The sequence below is a fragment of the Candoia aspera genome, chromosome 4, assembly GCF_035149785.1.
Source record: "Candoia aspera isolate rCanAsp1 chromosome 4, rCanAsp1.hap2, whole genome shotgun sequence".
NCBI classification, from domain to species: Eukaryota; Metazoa; Chordata; class Lepidosauria; order Squamata; family Boidae; genus Candoia; species Candoia aspera.
Window position 1 is genome coordinate 47,242,608 of NC_086156.1, and position 22,190 is coordinate 47,264,797.

The 22,190-nt window shown below is 37.1% G+C and overlaps 1 protein-coding gene across 1 annotated transcript in view; it reads left to right on the forward strand.

Annotated features, from left to right (window-relative positions):
- The window catches only part of AOAH (acyloxyacyl hydrolase), an 84,436-nt gene that overhangs the window by 26,282 nt on the left and 35,964 nt on the right, over nucleotides 1-22,190 (forward strand). Inside the window, exons 4-12 of the mRNA XM_063304035.1 lie at nucleotides 1,466-1,565; nucleotides 7,053-7,109; nucleotides 11,533-11,603; nucleotides 12,586-12,646; nucleotides 13,065-13,135; nucleotides 14,892-14,940; nucleotides 15,936-15,984; nucleotides 17,221-17,315; nucleotides 21,095-21,186. Of these exons, the coding sequence (XP_063160105.1) occupies nucleotides 1,466-1,565; nucleotides 7,053-7,109; nucleotides 11,533-11,603; nucleotides 12,586-12,646; nucleotides 13,065-13,135; nucleotides 14,892-14,940; nucleotides 15,936-15,984; nucleotides 17,221-17,315; nucleotides 21,095-21,186 (645 nt within the window). The remainder of the gene's footprint in view (nucleotides 1-1,465; nucleotides 1,566-7,052; nucleotides 7,110-11,532; nucleotides 11,604-12,585; nucleotides 12,647-13,064; nucleotides 13,136-14,891; nucleotides 14,941-15,935; nucleotides 15,985-17,220; nucleotides 17,316-21,094; nucleotides 21,187-22,190) is intronic.

Consider the following 22,190-nt stretch of genomic DNA (forward strand, 5'->3'; position numbering starts at 1 on the left):
ACAGGAGTATGTGTAGTAGCTCTGCAGCCGCCATGCAAAGGCAAAAAGAAGCCCCAAGCAAATAGTAAATAAGAGCTTATATGGAAGCTCTAAAATTGGTGTGTCTACAACTTTCACATAGTTTTTAACTTTGTGTAATCTTCATGTGCCAATCATATTCTTCTTACCTTTCCAAAAGTTAGTCAAGATCTGTTAGCCCTGTAAGTAGCCTCTTCCCAGAAAAAGAAGCTGTGTAGGAACAGAGGTTTAATACAGGATGTCCATGTGTAAAACTTGTGCAGGTTTGAAGATTTTTCAAGATTTTTCTGAAGATGCAGAAAGCCAAGATCACCTCAAATGAGAGTAAAAGTTTTATGTTAAATCATGGAACTATTATCATCCTTGTAAAACTATTGTAGCTAAACTAGTTTGCTGGTAGACTTATGCAGCTTTTCTTTGTTCCCACCTTTAATAAACCCACCTTTCTTCCCACTTTTAATATTCGCAGTTCAACATCTTGAAAACTAATGTAATATCCTTTCACATAAAAATTAAAGACATTTAAGCTCTGTGATTATGTACTGACTTTTTATAGGTCTTATGAACCTAAAGATAAAATAGTTCCTTTGTATTTTTTTTAATCCTTAAGAAAATTCATCTACGTGGTGGCTAAGAGTTAAGATTGGCTTGATAGCATATAATCAATCAGTCAATTAAAAAAATTACACATATTTAACAACAAATCAGAGTAAAAAGCAACCTCGTCTATTATGAGGGCATTTCACTGGGCAGAGATCTTCCAATTTAATTATCAAAGTCATAATTTAATCCTTTGTCAGGAGGGCACCCCCCCCCAGGTGCCATCCTGACACCAATTCTACCACCAACTTGTTTGCACATGGCGCCAGGAAAGGAAACGCACGTCAGCCCATCAGTGCAAATCGATGGGCTGACAGGAGGCCATCGGCAGACGGGGAAGTGTGAATTACCAGCAATCAGCACCCTGGACAGATCAGAGTGGGCAGCCACATGATCAGTGGATTCACACCAAAAGTGAGAGGCAGAGGCAGATTTCCTCAATGGTAAGGGGGGAGAAAATGTACTCATACAGCTGCTTGTAACTCATGAATTACTCGAATCTTTGCTCCGTCTTGTGTCACCTGCCAATAAAGACTCTTGTGACCAACTCTGACTGTGCGGGAGTGCTGCTTATTTGGGATGGGACCTTAACATCCTTGTTTGACACATAACTTACTAAAACAAATACAATCATAACTGTAACTAATTCAGAATTTTTCCACTGATGGTAGAGTTCATTACATAGAGCAGAATCCAAGACAGAAGATCCAAGACAGAAACACCAGGTTAAGGTCAAATTGGGCTATGTAAAATAGGTTTAATTTAGTATATACAAAATGTATCTTTTCATGGAAAAGGAACTGCTATATTCTAATACCTGCAAACAAAAACTAATATTTTATTTTAGGATAGAAACTAAAATGAATGCAGATGTGATATGCCATTCCATTCAAATATGTAAGAAGAGGGCAGGCCAACCATATTGTCATCTATACTCTCCTCCTAAGGTGAGTTTCACTTAAGTTTAAAATAGAAGAAGGTATCATTTAATTCCTTTTCAAAATATTTTATCTAGAGAGGAGAGAATCTATGGAGTGATTGCTGTATGACTCCCAAGCTCACTGATGGATCAATGACTAAATTTTAATATGTGAATAACTCCCTGGTTGATTAAGCCACCAATCAATCAATAACATCTAACTGGGTATCTTTCTCAGTGCTGCCACTTTACCCTTGACTCATTCCATAATCATATCTATGTCATATCATTGTAACTGTATCTCATGCTTACTCCAACATGGGAGTGAGGCACATATTTTATTCCTATTTAATCCTTGGAACATCCCTATGTGATTAAGTAGGCCAATGGTTAGATAAATTCAAAGGTGCTTAGTGGCAGTCATGCTCAATCAAACATACAAACTCTGATCTCTTGCATGCATTATTGAACCAACAATTGTAGCCTGGTTTATATATAGTACACTATTATACCTAAGTCACAGAGTTGGGTTCACACATTGTGTTAAGCGTCAACAAACAAACCATGTAATATGTAGTTTATCACAATGTCTGCCACCAGCCACTCTCTCAATTCTTTTAAACTAAAGGACAAAAAGTGGTTCATTCAAAATGTCTTTTGTACTGCTGAGAATTGCTCTGTGACAATTGCCCTGAGGAAAGTAAATTGTAGGCCCAATTGTAGGGATAAACTGTGTGCTCTGTTTAGTATCAGGAGCCTGAAAATGTTGGGTTGAATTGCTTAAAAAGTGATGAAAGGTCTGATTCACCTCTGCTAGTTCTTTTGATACCTATTTTCCTTGCAGATATGTGATATTGGATCTGGGAAAGGATATTCCCTTTCCTGACTATCTTATTCAGTAGAGAATTAATTATCTGTTCTATTTAACAATGCCTCCAGTTGAAAAGGGATGAGATAATTTCCATGTTTTTGAGAACGTTGAACCTCCTTAGATCAGCAAAGATGAAAGAAAGATAAGGAGCATTGAATTTTTTTTAAAAAGGAGCTCTAAATTAACAGCTTCTATTTGTAACTACTGTACTACATCGAAATTCCACATTCATAAATAATAGTTCTCAACAAGAAGAGACAGTCATTTTTATACATAATTTGTGAGTTTCCTGGAAGTAAATGGTAGCTTATTGTAATTGACTTCAATCTGTTCCAGTAAAAACAATTCTTAAGAACAGCTTGGTTTGATCATTGTATTGGAATTAAACATCTCTGGCTCATAAACACATATAATGATACATAAGTAACATTTGGAGAATGGATACAACATCTGGAGTTTAAAAAAAACATTAATTCTGTTGTATACTACAAGGTCATCTAAATTACTAGGAATATGAATCAGGCAAATAGAATGAAAATTTTTATTCTCCTGCTTTTGTTTTTGGCTAGAGGTACCCTATGGGCATTTTAGTTTATTCTTAGACTTTTAATATGACATTTGACAGAATCTGACCTTCTACACAGCATGGAAACATTAAATAGAATAAAATAAATCAAGGCCCTAAAAGGAGGAGGAGGAGGAGGATGTGAAGACAACTATCTGGAGAAAGCAGAAAATAATTTGGTATAAAATTCTGTTTAATCTGTAAACAATTGTGCATGTCATGGCATGGCATGGCATGGCAGACAAATTCCATCTACCTATTATTATACAAGGCAAGAACAAGCCAGGAAGTATTCATTGATACCCAAGATGGTTGCACAGTTATGGTTGTTCTGCTAAATTCACTCACATGCTGCAGGAGCAGACCCATGGCCATTTTTTGTTGTTGCTCCATGTCTCTCCTGCAGTGTGTGATGTATAGATTTTATGCTTATTGTTGGGCATGTAACTACTTCCCAGTTTAAAAAGGGTCTGCTTTTGATGAGATTGCTAACCAAGGCATTATGCTTATACTGTAGCTCTATTTCCAAAGCACTATCAGAATAAAGACTGTAATGGGCAAGTTATATCTTCCATTTAGGTAACTTAGGAGCAACATTCCCACCGAACAGGGTGGAATAGTTGTTAGCAATTGATGTAAGAAATAATTTCTCTAATCTTTATGACTGGTGGAATATAAATTTATGCCAAAGCAAATGGTGATGGAAAGAAATCAGTCTGGCTATCCAGTAATTAATGGATAATAGAGATTATGGTACTTGACATTGTATTTTTATTTGTATGATGATGTTTGCCATTTGGCCTTCCTCTGCAGAGAATTTCAGAATACATATAAAACAATGATCAAAATGTGATGTATATTCAGCCATATTTTAGTACCAAAAAAGGACTCTTTAGATCTTTTTCCCAATACCCAGAAATATTTACCTGCCCTCCCTGATATTTATAGAGGCTCTCTTACTGTTCAGAAGTTCCATAGTACAGTAATTCTGCAATAAATTGATCAATAATGATATAAATCTTCAGTGTAAGGTGAACTTAAACTTCCAGCTTCCATATATGTATATATGACACCGCACCAACATGTTGTTTATGTAAACAATAAAAAAACCCTTGCCAGTCTAGGGACCCACCCCCAACTTTTAAAGTCCTATATGTAGAAGAAATTGGAAAAGAATAAAGTTTCTTGGAGGAGACCCTCTACTTCAAATTTAAAGTGCATCAGATTTAGTGACCCTAAATGTATAGTTATGTTAAGAGCAATAGAATGTTCAGGAAATGAAATATGTTAAATATCCACTTTGATTTATATATGAGACACAAATGCATACTCTTATTAAAAGTAAATGATCCGTGTAAGATTAAAACACCAAAATTCATAAATTTATCCAACAGGGAAATATTAAAATACAGTCTAATCACAAGTCAGTATCCTACTTCATCAGCCAATATTCTACTCAATTGGAATGTATAATTAAAAGGCAGAAGACAAGACATAAACTTTCCTCCATAGCTTGATTTCAGATAGTAAGGGCATATAGAGAAGATCAGCTTATTACTTGAGGAGGTTGATATGCATATAGATGGTATTTTAGATGCCAGATTCCCAAGTCATATATTAATCTACATTATGTTAAACTTGGGCTTGGAAATAGATTTCTACCCACTAAAACTATTTAAGAATTAATACGTTCAGTCCAATAGATCCCGTCAACAGTATAGTCAGTTTTTTCCCAACAGGGACAATGCCAGATGTGTTGGAACTACTGCTCCGAGAACCCCCAGTCAAAGAAGAACTCTGAGAAGTATTGTTCAACACATGCAGTGGCCTCTAGACTGCTATCTGTTGCTTGCATTCCTCCAACTAGGAAGTACAAGGACATATTAATGGACTGAATTCTTCTCCTCTCAAATAATACTGACATTGGAATGCAAGGATAGCTTATCTGAGAATCTCAAGCAATAAATCATGACACACAACTGTTTTAGTTGTTTTTGTTGGCTGGAAATATATGCTTTCTCCCTCAATTTATAATTTCATTGAAATAAAATATAAATGCACACTTAGTTTAACTACTATACACACACACTTGTTGGACTGAAAACCAGCAACAATGTATTAATTCTAAATAGTAGTATATCATAATTACAGAACAGATAGACTTATTTTAGTTGTATTCATTAGGGACTATACAGAAAGATGTTTTTGATTCTAACAGAATTAATTTATACTGCAGTATATTTTACTCTATTAATTACTTTTACCAGCCTTCCTCAGCATTTTTCCTTTAGTTGTATTGAACTTCAATTCAAATATCTCTAACCAGCAGAGCCTTTTCTTTTAGAAGTGAGAAGAAAACTGTTGGAAGTCCTGGCAAATCCAGCATGCCTCATTAACATGTAAATTGAGTTGTCCCACAATGCAACTCTGAGGAAGCTGTTTGTTGCCACTCCCACTTCCTTTCCTTCTCTTCCTTCTTCTCCACCAGAAGCAAGCACAAGGATGTGTGCTGCTCTCCTTCATTCTGGGCACCACGTGGTGGGCCTGGAATTCCCCTTTCTTCCACACAGCTCTTGGCAGCTGTAGGGCTGAGAGTTCAGGGCAAAACTAAGTATTTAGAAAGGAAAGAAGAACAAAGGAACTTCATCTTTTCCACCAAGATCAATGTAACACAAGCAACAATAAAGTTAGTAAGAAATTCTTTTACTTATCTTAACCTAATGTATCTAAGCGTGTGATTCTTTATGCTTGGGAGGGCTGTGTGTGTAAGGTCAATAACCGGTGTTTCTCTGACATGCTCATTGAAGCTATCTAAGATAATTTTCTTTTTCTGTGCAGCTTCTCAGCTGTGTTATAAGCTCTGCTCCATTTCAGTGGTTCTAGCAGGCCACTAAATTGGCTTCAAAAACAAAGACAGGTGGAAAAATGGAAGAGAAAGGACAGATATACTCCATAAGATACCACATACATGCTACACTTTGACAAAAGAGATGCAATTGTATTGATTACATGAAAGATTACATTGTCTTCAGCGAGTATAGACAATGCTTAATAGAACTGGATATTGACAAAAAGATTTATGTAGCAGAAATGGTTCAAAAGTAAGATAACATATACAGTGTATGTGGTAACAGGAAGCAAATTATCATTCTGCAAAAGATACAACAAAATAACAAACACATTTTCTTGTCTTTACATAACTTAACATATATAAATGCTGACCCTATCTGAAGAAAACAGTACCATGGCCCTATTATGGTATCATAAAGCAAACTTTATTGTGCTATTTGAAGGCAACCTGTTAAAAGTACACTTTCTCTTCAGAAGTGACTAAGCACCAAGTATGTTAGCTTTCTGTCTTCATAGTACTGATTCCTTGAAAGAGCATTTAAAAATATACAAGAGGCTGCAATGAAATTTTAAAAAAATTAAACCTTAATTTAATTTGCAGGGAATGCCAGGATAAACAGATAAATCTTTAGTTGTTTTCTAAAAATCCAAAGAAAGGGAACCTGCCACAGGTCCACTAGAAATCTATTCCCAAGGTGTTGAATAAGGTCACCTGAAGGACATGCACCCTAGCAACTCTTGGGGGATGTACTTGGGAGAAGACGGTCCCACAAGTAACCCAGTTCTATACCAGGTAGTTGGCACCTTGAATTGCATGTTGAGGTTGTCTATTCAAAGAGGGCTGAATTTATCTGTTGGATTTTAGCTGCTCCCATAGAACAGAGGCCCATTTGTTTTGCTTCAGTGGTCTCCAGTCTGAAAGATACCTGAGCTGAATACTTCCCAGCAGATACCTGCTAGCCAAGTATCCTTGGGATATGAATCAAGCTTTAAACAAATGCATAACCCTTGCAAGAAAATGAATGCACCCTTACATAAATGAACATTTACAGATGGAACATTATAGATTGGCAAACAGACAAGTGATGGTGAACTCAGAAAGAAATAATTGATGAAGTATAGTCAAATATTTCCTGCTACGAATCCCAAGAGACACATGTTGTCTGAGACTATGAGTAAAAATAACCTGCTGAATTATAAATGGCTTTCTTTTACTTTTATTGTTCTAGGAAGGGTTTAGCATGGCCATAAAGAAATTAGAAAGAATGTTTGCAGCTGGAAGCCAGGTAAGGAATTGCATCAAAGCATATTTTTCATTTTGATTGTACTTATAATTGGTTAATTCTGAAGCCAGAAGAATTCAAAATATACATAAGTCATCCTGAATGAGCATTAAGTGAGATGAAAAAAACCCTTTTTAAAAACTCTGTGAAGAAAAAAAAGTGGATTGTTAAGAAGAAAATGAGTAACAGCACATAGAGACAGAAAAGGAGCCCTAAGAGAATATGTACATATATCAAGCACAAGAGAAATTGCACAACTGTCAACAAGTCTAATCACAGGAAACCAAACTCGACTGAAAAATATGAAAGAGCTGCCATAGAAGCAGTACATCTGAGCAGAGGACCCTGAAGTTGCTGTTCTCCTTCTTATCCTTTTGACTCTAGTCTTAACAGTGTATCAGGAAGAGCTTTCTTGAATCACTGATCCCTGACCATGATCCCTGGCTTTGCACGGATGGGTTTGTGGATTAAGCCATATCTTAACAATGTGTTCATGGAGAAAGTCTCCTGAAGTCCTCAGGTAGGGCCGGGAAAGCTCCGATGTCCCTCTGCAGCTTCTGTAGACAACGCTGAACTAGGCAGAGCAGTGGTCTGTTTTTGCTATAATAGAATTTCCCGTGCTTTTAAATTCTTGTGTTTCATTTTCACACACAGATGTTCAACAGCTCCTTTAAAACTGAAATGTGCGTGAAAAAACTATATTGTAAGAGGCTATTTGAAATCCAGGAATATTTTACCTAGAAACAAAGAAAGCAAGCAAATCCCTTCCTAGACATTCAATTTCGTGTTTCAGCCAAGCTATGTGTGTTGCTTCCCATTTTCCCTTTGTATTTAATTATGGGGCAAATGTTTAGCTGTTTGCAAAAGGATTATGATATTGTTTCTTTCCAAGTTATTGCTCTGAAGTTAGTCACAAAGCTGAAAACTGAGGTTTCTAATTAGTCCCTGGGTTAATGCTGAATGTTGATGCCAGGACAATAAACAATATACTGTAAATAACATTGTCAACTCTGATGTAGAAGAAGAAGAAAAATGTGAGCATTATGTTTCTATTAAATATTACCTGCTGTTCTGCCACAAATTGCAATATCATTTATACTATGGAACTTAAGCATTCATTTCTTAAGGGCAGTCTGAAGGCTTCTGAGATAGAGGTTTCACAGATCAAAAAACCCTTTGGCTTCTCCGTATAGAATACGCCATCCCCAGAGAAATAAAACAGTCTATTGGAGCCCTGCCATCTCCCAACCCACCCATTTGCCATGCCTCTTCCTCCATGTCAGAGCTTTCAGAAGACCGGTTTAAGAGGGTGGGGTATGGGAACCAGTAGTCTCCTTCTTCTCCCTTTCTTCCTCCCTCCTATTTCTGACTACCCTCTCAGCATTTGAGGACATTTTTCTGACACTGGAAGCTCCAACTTTAGAAAGGAGACACAGAAAAACAGCATATGAAACATTAGGGATTCTAAATGTCTTAAACAAGACCAGCTTTCTGACATGCCCCAGAGCTTAAGAACTGATATAATTATATTCCTTCCCATTATAAGCAATGGGAGGGATGTTTTTTCTGGCTAGTTGCTGGTATAATGACTGGAGATTTCAGAGTTGCCTACCACAGAAGTACTAATTCTTATCAGAAGATGCTTTTCTCCTTTTGCCCCGTAACAGTTGTAATGTGAATATGGACAGTTTCTATTCAGAGCAGAGGACACATGAGGAAGGGCTGTAGGTCAGTGATGGAGCATACAGATCATATGCAGAAGATCTCAGGTTTGATTCATGGCATTTTCCAGGAAAACTATAGCTAGACACTATTGACAGTAGTATCCTTGATGGGCCAGTATTTGCCATTATTAAAAAAGACTCTCTGGCAGCTGTCAGTTTTGCTTCAGGTGATGAGAGCCATAGGAAGTGGATTTCAGTGGATTCATTCATTTCTATTCATTTTCAGTGGATTGAAGACCTTATTGAACTGTTGTGTGAGAAGGCAGGGCCTGTTAGAAAACTGAAGCATTTCTTGCTAATGCAATTTCCAACAGACAGACAGACAGACAGAGTCAAACCAGGAAAAGAGATTTTTGTGACATTGCTTATAACATAAGCTTAAGCATAAATGTGTCAAGGGTGTATATTTATTTAGATGATGAGCGTCATCTTTCCAGACTGGCTTCCAATCTCAGCTGTGCTAACTTCAATCAATCGATTTTATTTTGGTCATAGACCAGCATAGAAGTAATAACGTAACAATTCGCTAAAATAGAAATACAAATAAAAAGTCATATCGACAGAACAAAATAAGGTTATTAATGTAAAATTACAGAGTACAGGAATTAAAATGAAAAAGAATCCTATAATTTTACAATAAATAATCTACGTGCTATAAATAACTAGGATAGATAACTATAAAAGGACATAAGTAATACTAGAATTTATTAAAAAAAACTACAAGAATGTAAAGCTATGCTAACTTATATTAAGTCTAATACTTGCTGAAGCCCCGCTAGGGTTTGTTGGGATTAAGACAATTATGGTCCAACCAATTATAGTATAAGAAAGAAATAGCAAAATAAAATATAGAATGGTATGTGTACAGTATATTTAAAAGGAGAAGAGAAAAAAGGGGGAGGGGGAAGAAGGAAAGGGGGGGAAAAGGAAGAGAAAATATATTGAGTTTTGGAAGCCTAGTTAAGGCTCAGCATCACTTCAGTTGGAGGACAAGAACTGACACATACATGGTCTGAAATCCCTGCCACCTGCTCAGTTCACAAGAGACTAACCCTAACCTTTGGCCTGCCCAGGTATTGTGTAATACATGGGGAAATATGCATATCTCATAGTTTTCTATAAAAAAGACAACACAGCAACACATGTCCCACAGTTTCAATTTCCCTCTTACAAGGACAGAGCCACAGCTGTTTTGGTATGTTATACAACCTTCCCTCCAGAGAGCAGAGGGGAGGACATTACAGTGAGCAAGAGTAAAAGCTCTTCTGGTGTTTTGGGGGACAATATTGTAGAGATAATATGCAGGAGCGACTCTTTTTTGTGGGTTCACTGAATTAATACGTGGTTGAACCTGGCTAAGATCATTTTGCAGGGCCACATCTCTGGCACGTTGCTTGAAAGATGCTTTGGCCTGATCAAACCCCATTGGAATCAGTACATTGGGGGAGAATCCACAATGGCTAAGGGTGGCACCAAGTAATTTTCACCAGGAAGTCTGGAATTTGTCTTGAAGAGTCAAAGAAGCAGGGCCGCAACTAGGGGGGGGGGGCAACCGGGGCATGTGCCCTGGGCTCCGCGCTGGTGGGGCACTAAAATGAGTGCTGGGCGGGGGGGTGCCAAAACAAGTGCTGAGGGGGTACCAAAATGGGCACGGAATCCATCTTTGCCCCAGGTGACACAGACTCTAGTTGCAGCCCTGCAAAGAAGCCAGACAGCCTGGGTTGAAGATTAGTTTGTAAATAATTTTAACATGTGCTATTGGGGCCTGAATTTTAATTGGAACCATTCCAGCTTCAGCCCAAAGGTTGAGTTAAGAACACAACAAAAAACAGGTTCCTTAGGCTATAACAAAGAATGAAGCATCTCCTTTCAAAGAGTTATTGCAGCTGCATCTTTGGCTAGGCAATGTGGCAGTGTGGACACTCATGGAAACACAGCCAGAAGTAGCTCTGAAAGCAGCCTCATCAGCCTTGCCAAAAAAAATAAGGCTGTCTTAATGATTTGGAGAGGTATTTTGTTTGCACTGCAACTAGTGGCAAAGTGTCTGGACTCAATGTCTTTTACAGCCCTACATTTTAATCCAGAGTTTCTCAACCAGGGTTCCAAATGAAACTAATATAATAATTTTGTAACTTCTGGCCTATATTTGAGCATGAATGTGCAGGGATTCCCCAAGGCCTGAAAAATATTTCAAGGTTCCTCCAGGGTCAAAAAGTTGAGAAAGGCTGGTTTAATCAATGACACTATGCTTAAGGACATCTTGGGTCTAATAGTAGAACTTTGCTATATTTTATAGGTATTTTCACATGTTATTAACTAGTTTATTTTTAAATCTAATATTGGGTTTTTATTTGTACCATACAACAGTTCTGGATGTTGACTGTATATAATAAGGTATACTTTGTTATTTTACTTCATTTAAATCACTTCTTTTGATATAAATGTATCTAAAATGTCTCCATTATAAAAAAGTGGATGTTCTACTCTTTATTAATCTAATTTATTTTTTTAATATTGGTCAGTGACTACAATTAAAGATATTTGATTTGACTTTAATAATTTTGCTAAAATGGTGCAATATAAGCAGATTTATTAAGTCTGAAGCCTGTTATAAAGATTCTCTTATCATTAATGCATTTAACTGTTTTTGTTCAGAATTACATGTAGTTACTAGTGGTTAATCATCTGTTTTCAACTTCCAGAAATACAGTTATGAGCTATCATTTGTATGTACACTTCCTTTTATGAGGAATCTGTGCCAGAGAATTGAATTGTATGTATTTTTTAAAAATTATTCATTTTTAAATCATTTTATGCTTTGCACCGCTACCTTCATGAACACCTTCCTAAGTATTAGCCAGGTTCCCAGTCCCACCTGACAGAATATTTTTTAAAATTCTTTCAAATAAAAACAGTTATATGGGAAGAGAACATTTTGCAGGAAATGAAAAAGCCCACAACATGTTCTCAAAATTCTGATTGTATTCACCAGCCTGAAAACACTGACTTTGCTTATTCTAAAAGACTACACTGGGTTCATCTTCTCAGACAAGCAAAATGCAGAGCAGTTGCACCAAGCTCAGGCATGTCCACACAATGGAGAGCCAACGGTGTATCAAAACCCCACCCCCTGAACATCCACACTGGTATGTGTACCATGCACATACAAAGCAGCTGTGCTTTGCTCCACTCACTATTTTGCCCCCTGTCCCCCAGTTGTGGATGGCTCTGACAAAGCAAGTAGTTATCAGAGACCTTCGTTTCCCCACCTCCACAACTTCTGCTCCGCCAACAATTGTAATCGCTTCTCTAGCCAGGATCTCACATTGTTCTCAGAAGTTCCTTGTTGGGGTTGGCTCTGAGTGCTGCTCTTTGCTAAGTGCAGGCAAGCAAGAAGATTGTTCAAATGGTTACTGCAAAATCTGGTAGGACACAGTGCCATAGGTGTTACGGGTAGAGGGGCAAGGGAGGAAGAAGTGAAGAAACTTGCTTTAGATTGCCAGCCAAATCACTCTAAGTATATGTAAAAGGAATCTTGGTGCCCATAATCTGGGGGGCAGGGGGGGGGGCTTTCAATTTATTATTAAATCTTGAGTCCAAGAGTGCTTTTAAATACAGCCCAGATTGCTTGCATGTATGAGGGCTGTACTAATGCACGAATGTGGACAGAGTACTAACATGAGAAACTGAACTTTTTATAGCATGCTCTTCACAAAGAAAATGTGTATGATTTGTATGCTGCTTCCTCCCCCCAGTTCTCTCAAGAACAAGTTACCATTCATAGATCTTGATGGAGATAACTTTAGTACTTACCCGGTGAGTAAAGTCAACATGATTTCTCAGAACAGTCCTCTTCTTTCATGTGCTTTACAGTCCTGAAATACTATTTCCTTCTGGGTGAAGGAGAATAATTACTACTTCGTTTTCGGTTTGGAAATTTAGTTAAATTGCCCAGAGAAACAAATTACTCTGCTAGAGGGCATCATATTTATTGAATTATTAATAAAAGTAAAACAAAGTTATTTGAAAAAATATTAAAATTGTCGGGGTGTCTTATTTTTCCATTAAAATGAGCAATATGTAATTTTTCTGAAGATAGCTGGGAGGAAGATACTTGATTTGCCAGTCTCTCTTTTTTCCTCTTTTTCTTAGACTTTTTATTTTAGAAGTTTAATGCCTAAAGGGGAAAAACATAACAAAACAACACTCTCATTTTGCTTTTCTTCCTGATTAGAATTTGCGAGGGTATTACTGGAGAGGCCAAGACTGTGACGATATGAATGCTGCTGTGTACCCGGGTAGACGGTAAATTAGAAGATCTCATCTCTTAGAGCCATCATGCCTTTTTCCAATAAATACCAAATATCTTTTTATTCTCAGAAAAGTAATTTTGAAGGACTTGCAAATGGTTTGCTATATTCACTGGTGACACATTATCAAGAGTGTGGCAGAATACTAAATAAGGTCACTGTCGTATCTGCTGCCTGCATTACTACTACCCAGCATCCAATCTTAGAGATGCCTATGCATTCCCCACCCCACCCCAAATGATTCTTGTTAGCAATCCCTGAAGTCTTTTTGACAATAAAGGAGGAAGACATGGAAAACAGGAACCTGCAAGAATGTTCAGGGAAATATATTTATTTTATTGACACATTTTAATCCCACCCCCATTTCTCAAAAAGATTTAAAGGCTGATAGCAGAAAACATTCAAATTAAAAAGCAAATAAATATAAAAACTACCAGAATTAAAACCAATAGAGAATAAAATGGTAATAAAATAGTCCCTGACAAATCAATTGGAACTTTCAATAATTCTTAATTCTTAACAAAAAGGAAGACCTTTTTGATACAACAAACAATTATTAAAGTGATCTAAAGTACTGTATGGTATGAGAGGCAGTTTGGTGTAGGGTGAAGGACCAGGCTAGAAACCGGAAGGCCATGAGTTTTAGTCCTGGCCTTAGGCACAAAGCCAGCTGGGTGACCTTGGGCCAGTCACTCTCTCTCAGCCCTAGGAAGGAGGCAATGGCAAACCACTTCAAAAAAAAACCTTGCCAAGAAAATTTCAGGAACTAGAGTCACCAGGAGTTAAAAACTTATTTTTAGGCGTACAAACACACAGTATAGTCCAGCTACTGAAAATACATTATTTATCCCATTTATATTTTAGAGATTCACTTAACAAACTGTTGTATTTATTTCATTCACAATATATTTAATATCACAGGAACGCTAAGCTATACCTTGAAACTTTCTCATTTCTTCAATTGCTTGGAAAAGGACTGACAAGCTTTGCTTCATGGTCCACAGTGATGACAACCCACCTTCCACGTCTTATGAAGGGGGGGACCCTTATTTTGTCATTATCTTTGAAACAAACAAAAAACGTTTCTGGTTGGAGGGGCATCCCCAAACTCAGAAACATGTCTGAGATTCCTGTTAGGGATGAGGGAGAAATGTTTCTGAAGAAAACGTAAAGTGATGCAGTCATCCTTCCAAATTTGTATTCTGATTTCTCTGAAGCAATTTTCTGAATCAAAATAAAACAAATGTGCATATATTAGTGGAAGCTGCATACTCTGTAAGTATGCACTTGCCTTAGCTTGTAAAAAGTGTTACAGTTCAGCTAAATCCTTAACCCCTTGCACCAAGTGGTCATCTCCACATGTTATACAAAGAGCCCAGATAGAATTGCCTATCTCTCTATATGCTCCAGGGATATACCTGTAGCAAATTACTGGACTCATGGGATTTAAATGTAACCCTCTCATGCTCCTAGGAAAATTATACTAGTACTACTTAGTGAACATGAATATATGTGTCCACCTTATATTACATATATTTCGTATGTCCCCTGTTCTTTCAGAAGAGGAGTGCTTGAGTTGAGGCTCTGGAATTCTTCAGTGACTTGGCTTCTCTATCTGTTCTGAAAAATAGAGAACAAATATATTTTATTACATCTCCATAGCCTTGCTTTTAAAGAAGACAACTTTTGTTTAATGGAGTTTTGCAATTGTTGTTTAATTGCAATTGTATTTTAATTGCTTTCCATTTTAGCCCTGAGGCCTGGGATGTGAAGGAGGATTCCAACTGTAATGGCATATCAGTGAGTTGAAAATGATCTTTCTTCTGATTTACTTCATGGTTCTCCAAAATGTGAGCTTCCCTGGATTTTTAATAACAAAAGCACTAATTCTTTCATAAACATCACTGCGGGTCTGTCCTGCCACAGAACTAGTTGTGTGAAATTTACTCCAAGAAGTGTGCTATTGCTTACTTATATGGGTGATGGAACAGCCTTATAATAACCTTTATTTTATTTTAAACGAACTCAGTGAACACTCCCATGCACCAAGGCAGCATCTGGTTAAGCCAGTTCTCTACTTGGGAACTGTTGGGACCCTCTTCTTCTTATGGGGCCCTGACTTGCTCCTTGTGGCCCATCTAGCAATTTTGATTTTAATTAATTAATAAGCCTTTGACTTAAGCAGGGTAAAGAGGAAATTAATTTTGTACAAATTGTTCTATTAATGTAACAAATGAGCACTTCCCAAATCTGCATGCAAATTAGAATGTACTCATATGCTGAAATCCAAATTTTTCAGAATTTTGTTTAGTACTTTGCGGTAATTTTATGGGGGAAAAAATGGAAATGTAACATAAAAACACATTATAACTGTTCCCATAATGCTAAGAAAAGTACATACACAATGCATATATTTGCAGTCTTGCACACAGATTACATGTAAGTTCCCATTCAGCTTTTTTGCCAGATTCGCAAAAGGAACTGACAAGAGGCCAAGATGAATTTATAATCTGGGAAAGGAGTATCTGGTGAAAAAGACATAGGCAGATTCATCTGTGCCAGCTTATATAAATAATTATAAGGTGGACACAGGCATCCCACTCACACCCCCTTGATACAACAGCCCTTAGTTGGATGAGCAGGCCTATAGAATTTGTACTCCTGCTGTGACTCTATTTCTTTGGTCTTGTTGCTAGAATACCTAAAAGAACTATTCCAGTGAAAATGTAAACATTAGTGAATGACTCCTAGTTTGGATAAGGTCTTAGATGCTCTAATTTTTCCTTCTCTCTCAGGGTGTTGATTCAAAAGATGGCATTCCTTATGAACAGAAATTCTGCAATGGTAATTCCTTTCATTGAAAGGTTCAAGGTGATGTTAGTCTGTAAACATTTGGATACAATGGATTGAACTCATTGAAAATACAGGGCTCCCTGCATACCTTAGGAATGGACAAAGGTCATGTAAGACCACACTTACAAAAAGCAAATACCAGGAATACAATGAGCTGGAAGTGTAGCCATTTTTGTCATGTAAGCTGATTCCTTTCAAAAGCTAAACTAAGGAAAGGGAAGTTCTGCCTATAGGAACAAAATTATGCACAGCCTTGATTGGCTAATGGCTGTACTAATATCCACCCACTCATTTTCCTCCAGAGCAGTTTTGCAAGAATTATTTAAAGGGAAATATTAAATAAGTAAAAATGATTTCCCCCTCAAGTTACTGGACAAATGCTGAATTGCAGAAATGTAGATGCTGAGTTTCAATATCTTTTAAAGGCAGGCAGCTCATGAAGTGGAGGAGCAAAACAAAGTTGGTAACTAATTCACTGCTCAGGATGGAGACAAGCATGCCTGTCAGTTGCAGCACTAAGACAACAGGAAACCAGATTGTCACTCTACCATAAAAATAAAAAACACAAGAGACCAACTGGGGTAGCTCCAGAGTTCTGTTTTTTCCAGAGAATATATAAGCATGTCTAGGCATCCAAATCTGCTCATTTTCCAGTTGCAGAGCCAAATATGATAATTCTATCCTCCTGAAAGTTTAGATCCACCTATTTGATGACCACAGCATTGTAAAATCCCTTGAAGGAGTGCCTTATAAACCCTCTGTATTACTGTCTGAGGTATCAAGATTGCAAGATACAAGATATCAAACAATATACACTTTTATGGACTGTCGAGAAACAGTCAGGATTGTGATTTTCTTCCAATAGATGACAGCAAACGTCTCAGTATTTTGATTTCACTGTTTAAAATTTATTCAATGCATTACATATATAGTAAAATTAGTTCACATTAAAGTACCTGGCTCAGCCTTAAGAGAGCTTTAATAGACTTTGGTCAAAATTAGCTTGCACTTCCATATTAAGCTGAGTAATGCACTCCATTTATTCTAAATTATTCATAGTATAAATGAAGTTGAAGTTTGGAAAAGCATAAATGATCATTTGATTATTTTGATCGCCCTTTAGGCATGGAAACTGTTGTGTAGATTGTGCATTCCTCCATATATAACTTACTAATATGAGAAAATCTAATAAGAGTTTTAAAATGATTAATTAAATGTCCACCATAGGCACAGGATCCAGGGGTATAATTATGCTGGGAGATTCTGCTGGAGCTCTGGCTCACCTTCCTCCAGAATGGATAACAGCATCACAGATATCACCGGTATGTCAGCATCACAGTGGACAATGCTAACATTGGCTGGCTTTAACAATGTACTTTCTTCTGTGTTGCAAAGGGGGCCAGATGAGAACAGATGTGGAAATGTCTGCTATATTTAGTTTTCCATGGCTTTCAATAGAAGTTGCCACCAATGTAATAATGCATGAACATAGAGCAGTGAGGGAGATGTAAGTTCATGACCAGAAACTCTTTATCCAAAAAGGGGAGCAACTGGATAGTTTATTGCTGCTATAGATATGAATAGTGGTTTCTCGTTTTCTACTGTTTTTTGCATAGAATGAGATTATTATACTGTATATTGCTTGTGCTATGCTTATCATTAAGATAAAAGTAAAAGTTTCCTTCCAGTCAAATTTGACTGTTGATAACCTCATAAGGCATGGTCATGCCCATGTCTTTTTCCTGGGAACAACAGACAAGTATTCTGCTCCTGCATTCTTCCAGAGTGTTGGTGTTGTTTTTTTTTAACTTGCCTAGTCTACCCTTGATTTGATTGATTATGTGCCATCACATCAACAATGACTTTAGCAACCACATAGATTTTCTCCAGGATGATCTGTCCCCAACCTGGTCTTTCAGGTCTTCCACCGGTACACCCCTCACTGCTGCAATTGAGGCCATACACATTGCTACTGGTTGTCCTCTTCTTTTCATTCCTTCTACTTTTCCCAGCATTATAGACTTCTCCAGAAAGCTAGAGCTTTGCAAAATATGTCCGAAGTATGATAATTTGAACCTGGTCATTTGTGCCTCGAGTGAGAACCCTGAGTTGAGTTTATACTGTCTATCCATGTGGTTTTTCTTGATAAAATACAGGAGCAGTTTACCACTGCCTTCTCTTTAGCAGTATAAAAGGATGCCTTTGCCATTGTCACTAAAATGATCATCTGCCTCCAGCATCTTCCTTTATTGCTGATGCCCAATGAAGGTGCTTGCTTGCTTTAGCTGGGCACCAAGGTGACCCTGCTGAGATTATATTCTCTTGGCATACACTCCCAGAATTCCTGGCTCACTCCTTCCAGAAAAACCCCTCCCCACCATCATAAGGATTTTGGGGGGCAGTCTAACCTAGGGGGAAGAAAAAAAGAACCCTTGCTAATAATATGGAGGACAGAGGATAGCTAAAATTAATGATCCTTGAATCAGCCTTTTACAACTTGGTGCCTTCCAAAAGAATTGGGCTAGAATTCTCATTCTCCCAACTGTCTGATACAAAATTCACCACACTGGCGTTTAAGTTAGATTTCGTTGACTTTAGATTTCATTCTTGAAATTTAACCAACTTAAAATAAAATAAACTCCCAGCATTTAATAATGAAAGTGGAATATATAGCTTGGTTTCTAAGGAAAGTTAGTGGAAGGAAAGCTCACCCTCCCGTTACTGTCACATCCTCTCCCCACTCAGAAAGCTTGCTTGAGGGATCCTAAAAAAAAATTAGGAATCTTCCTAAGGAAGATTACTTGGTCAACCGGCCCATCTTAGAAGCTTCAACCCACCCACCAGACAGGCATTTGAACAGTGTGGTGAAGCTGGTTGCAATGCTGAGAAAGCTCAGGAAACATTCTTACTGTGATATGTATATGCTGATGTGTCTTACAGTCAAAGCTATCAAAGTTTTATACGTTTATATTTTCCCTAGGATTCATAATTACTAATAATGGTGGGGAAAACACTTAGGTTTTTGCAAACAGATTTAATATAGTTTACCCAATGAGCTGGTTCATTCACAGATTGACAGAGAAGAGGGCTTCAACAAGTCAGGAAACTTTAATCCTTTGCTCCCTGTGGCAGTCCACCATCCAATTCAGTCATCCAACCCTGGTAGTAATTTGAATTGGGGAAAAGACATTAATTTCAGTGGGAGTTCCCCCCCACTAATTTGGATCTAACCACCTTTGCTGGCAATTTGTTTGAAATAAAAAGCTTTACTCATAATAAATGACATGAATAATGTATGTCTGTGTGTTTGTGTGTGTGTGCTTCATTTGGAACCCTGGTTGAGGGAGAGAGAGAGAGAGAGAGAGATTCATGGAGAAAATCTATCTATGTGGTCGCTAGGAATCAAAAACAACTTGATGGCACATTACACAGACACACAAACACACACACACACTTGGTATTATTACAGAATGGAGAATGAGAAGTAGATTTATCTTCTGCCTGTCCCATCATGAAATCTTCCAAAAATAAATAGGTTACATGAATAGCATATTGAATCCTTCCAAAAGACAATTGGAAGAGTTAAAAAAACAACTTTAAAGCAGAGATTCAGTACCAGTAACCCTGTGGGCAGCATGCAAATTACACATCAGCATTGTTGATAGTTTTAATTTTCCTTTGGAAAGCCCAGCTGATGAGCTTTTTTTTTTTAACTTGTTAAAGTTTTATGGGCAACGATTGTAAGATAAGACTGATAATGTCATATAACTGACAACTGAGATTGCCTTATAATATGGAAACTGCTTTTTTTTTTTTTTTTTTTTTTTTTTTTTAACTTGTTAAAGTTTTATGGGCAACGATTGTAAGAATAAGACTGATAATGTCATATAACTGACAACTGAGATTGCCTTATAATATGGAAACTGCTTTAATGATTGTGGGGACAATAAGAATAATGAAGCATGAAAGTAAGGCATTCAGGCTGGCTTTTGAATCAAACTTCTTCAGCTTCAACTCCTGACTTCAAAAGGTATGTTGCAATTCACAGAATTCCATGAGAGCTGGGGAATGCTGGGAGTGGCTATCCCACACGTCTAGGGATCCAAGTTGTGGGAGGTTGGCTTAGCTTGTGAAAGGATTTATTTTATAAAATGTTGATAGCCCATTCCGTTTTTTTCCTTCCATGAGCTTTTTTTACATTGTGTGCAAATGGTTGTTTGGCATTTTGAAACACTGCTTGGGGTTTCAGCCTCTGATCCCAATACCAAAAACCTTTCTTTGCCCTGATATTTACTAGCATGAAATAACTATGCTATGGAGCTCTTATGTCCTTAACCCTGAAAATTGCTTTAAATAATTATTATTAATCTTGGCATAGGTGAACTATTAATAACAAAAGCAGTAATTTATATTTATATATTGTTATATTTGTCCATATCCTCGCTTCCCCACTGTAGAATTCAAGACAGTATATCTAGGATACTTAGAGAGTCATTAGATTAGATAACTCATTAACTTCAGATCATCTAAACTTCAGAAAAATTGTTATAAATGTCCTATATTCATACCTTACATACCCCTACCCTATGCCTACTACTGAGTTGGTCTAACTTGCAGGTTTGCTACAGTTTATTGTAACACCACAAATAGGATTACCAGAAACACCATTTCTTCCAAAGAATCATGTTCTCATGGTCATATTTATTCTGAACTAAGTTCTTTTTGCATGTCTCTGTTGCAGGCTTCTCGTTCACATGATAAATCTACTAATCATACAGTCCTACACAGTAGTATAGAACATACAGTAATGTGGCTCCAGATCATAAATGCAACCATATTTTGCTCAATAAATAAAACCTAAAGAGAAGGGGTTTGCGACATTACAAATCCTTAAATAAGTACATTTATATTTTTGAGCTACATTATTGCTTGTGCTATAATTACTGCAAATTCACAATATTTAATTTGATTAAGACTATTAACTCCATTTAAAATTTTCTTCATTCTTTTTTGTAGTGGCTGGTAATAGCAATCAAACGAATTACTAATATGCAATGGGTGGAAGGGAAGACCATTCTGATTTTTTTCATCTTCTTTTTAGAAAACGTATTCCAACTTTCTTGATGTAATTAGCAATGAACTTGACTGGCCTCAGTTTTCAACAGTCACTGGATTTCTCAATTCCACAATTGGGTAAGATAATAGCAACTAAAATCTCTAGGGTGAATAAATGAACAAAAACTGAAAAGAGTTCAGCAGTCCAATGGATACCTGAAATTCAGTTTGTTCATTTCTTAAACATAGGATTATAATCCAATATTTCACAAAATTTCTTAATTCTGCTAATTAAGTTTGACTGGGAATTTTCTTTGAACCACAAATTGAAATTAACTGCTCTTACTGTCGTAGTCTGGAAAAATGTGTAAGTTGGAATGGTGGTCTTTCTGAGATTTCTTATTTGTCCAAATGTTGCAAGAGCCAGATTGGCATAGTGGTTAAGGCATCAGGCTAGAAACCAGGAGACTGTGAATTCTAATCTCACCTTAGGCACAAAGCCAGCTGGGTGACCTTGGGCCAGTCACTCTCTGAGCCCCAGGAAGCCCCAGAAATGGCAAACCACTTCTGAAAAACCTTGCCAAGAAAACTGCAGGGACTGGTCCAGGCAGTCACCAGGAGTCAAAAACTGACTTGAAGGCACAACCACACCCACACTGAATTTTGCTATGCAGTTGGCTCAAGGAATAATCCAAAATAAATGAAAATGTGCATTTTAGAATGAAATGGGTTTAGAGTGCATACTTTGAGAAAAAAAAATATTTTTAGAACTGCATCTTTTGGAAGAAATGGGTTAAAATATGCATGTAGTTCTGGTTTTGCATGGTTTGCTTTTATTACATCTTGATGCAGAAAAGGGACTGAACAGACTAATGAATGAATACATTAATTTGTCAGTCCAACTGACTTGGACTGGAAATACATTAAGTGCAACAGTAGTTTATTGTATTTTACTCTGGAACAAGTCAGAGTAATCAAGTATGCAAGGCAAAATTGATATGGAAAGATAGCGAGCAATCTAAAAACAAGACCACTGATGTAGGTATGTAGTCTTTTTCATACAAGTCTTGTACTTTCTCTTCCTGCAGTTGTTCTACTTTCACTCTCATTTCTTTCACTTATTTCCTTTTCTCCACTGTCCA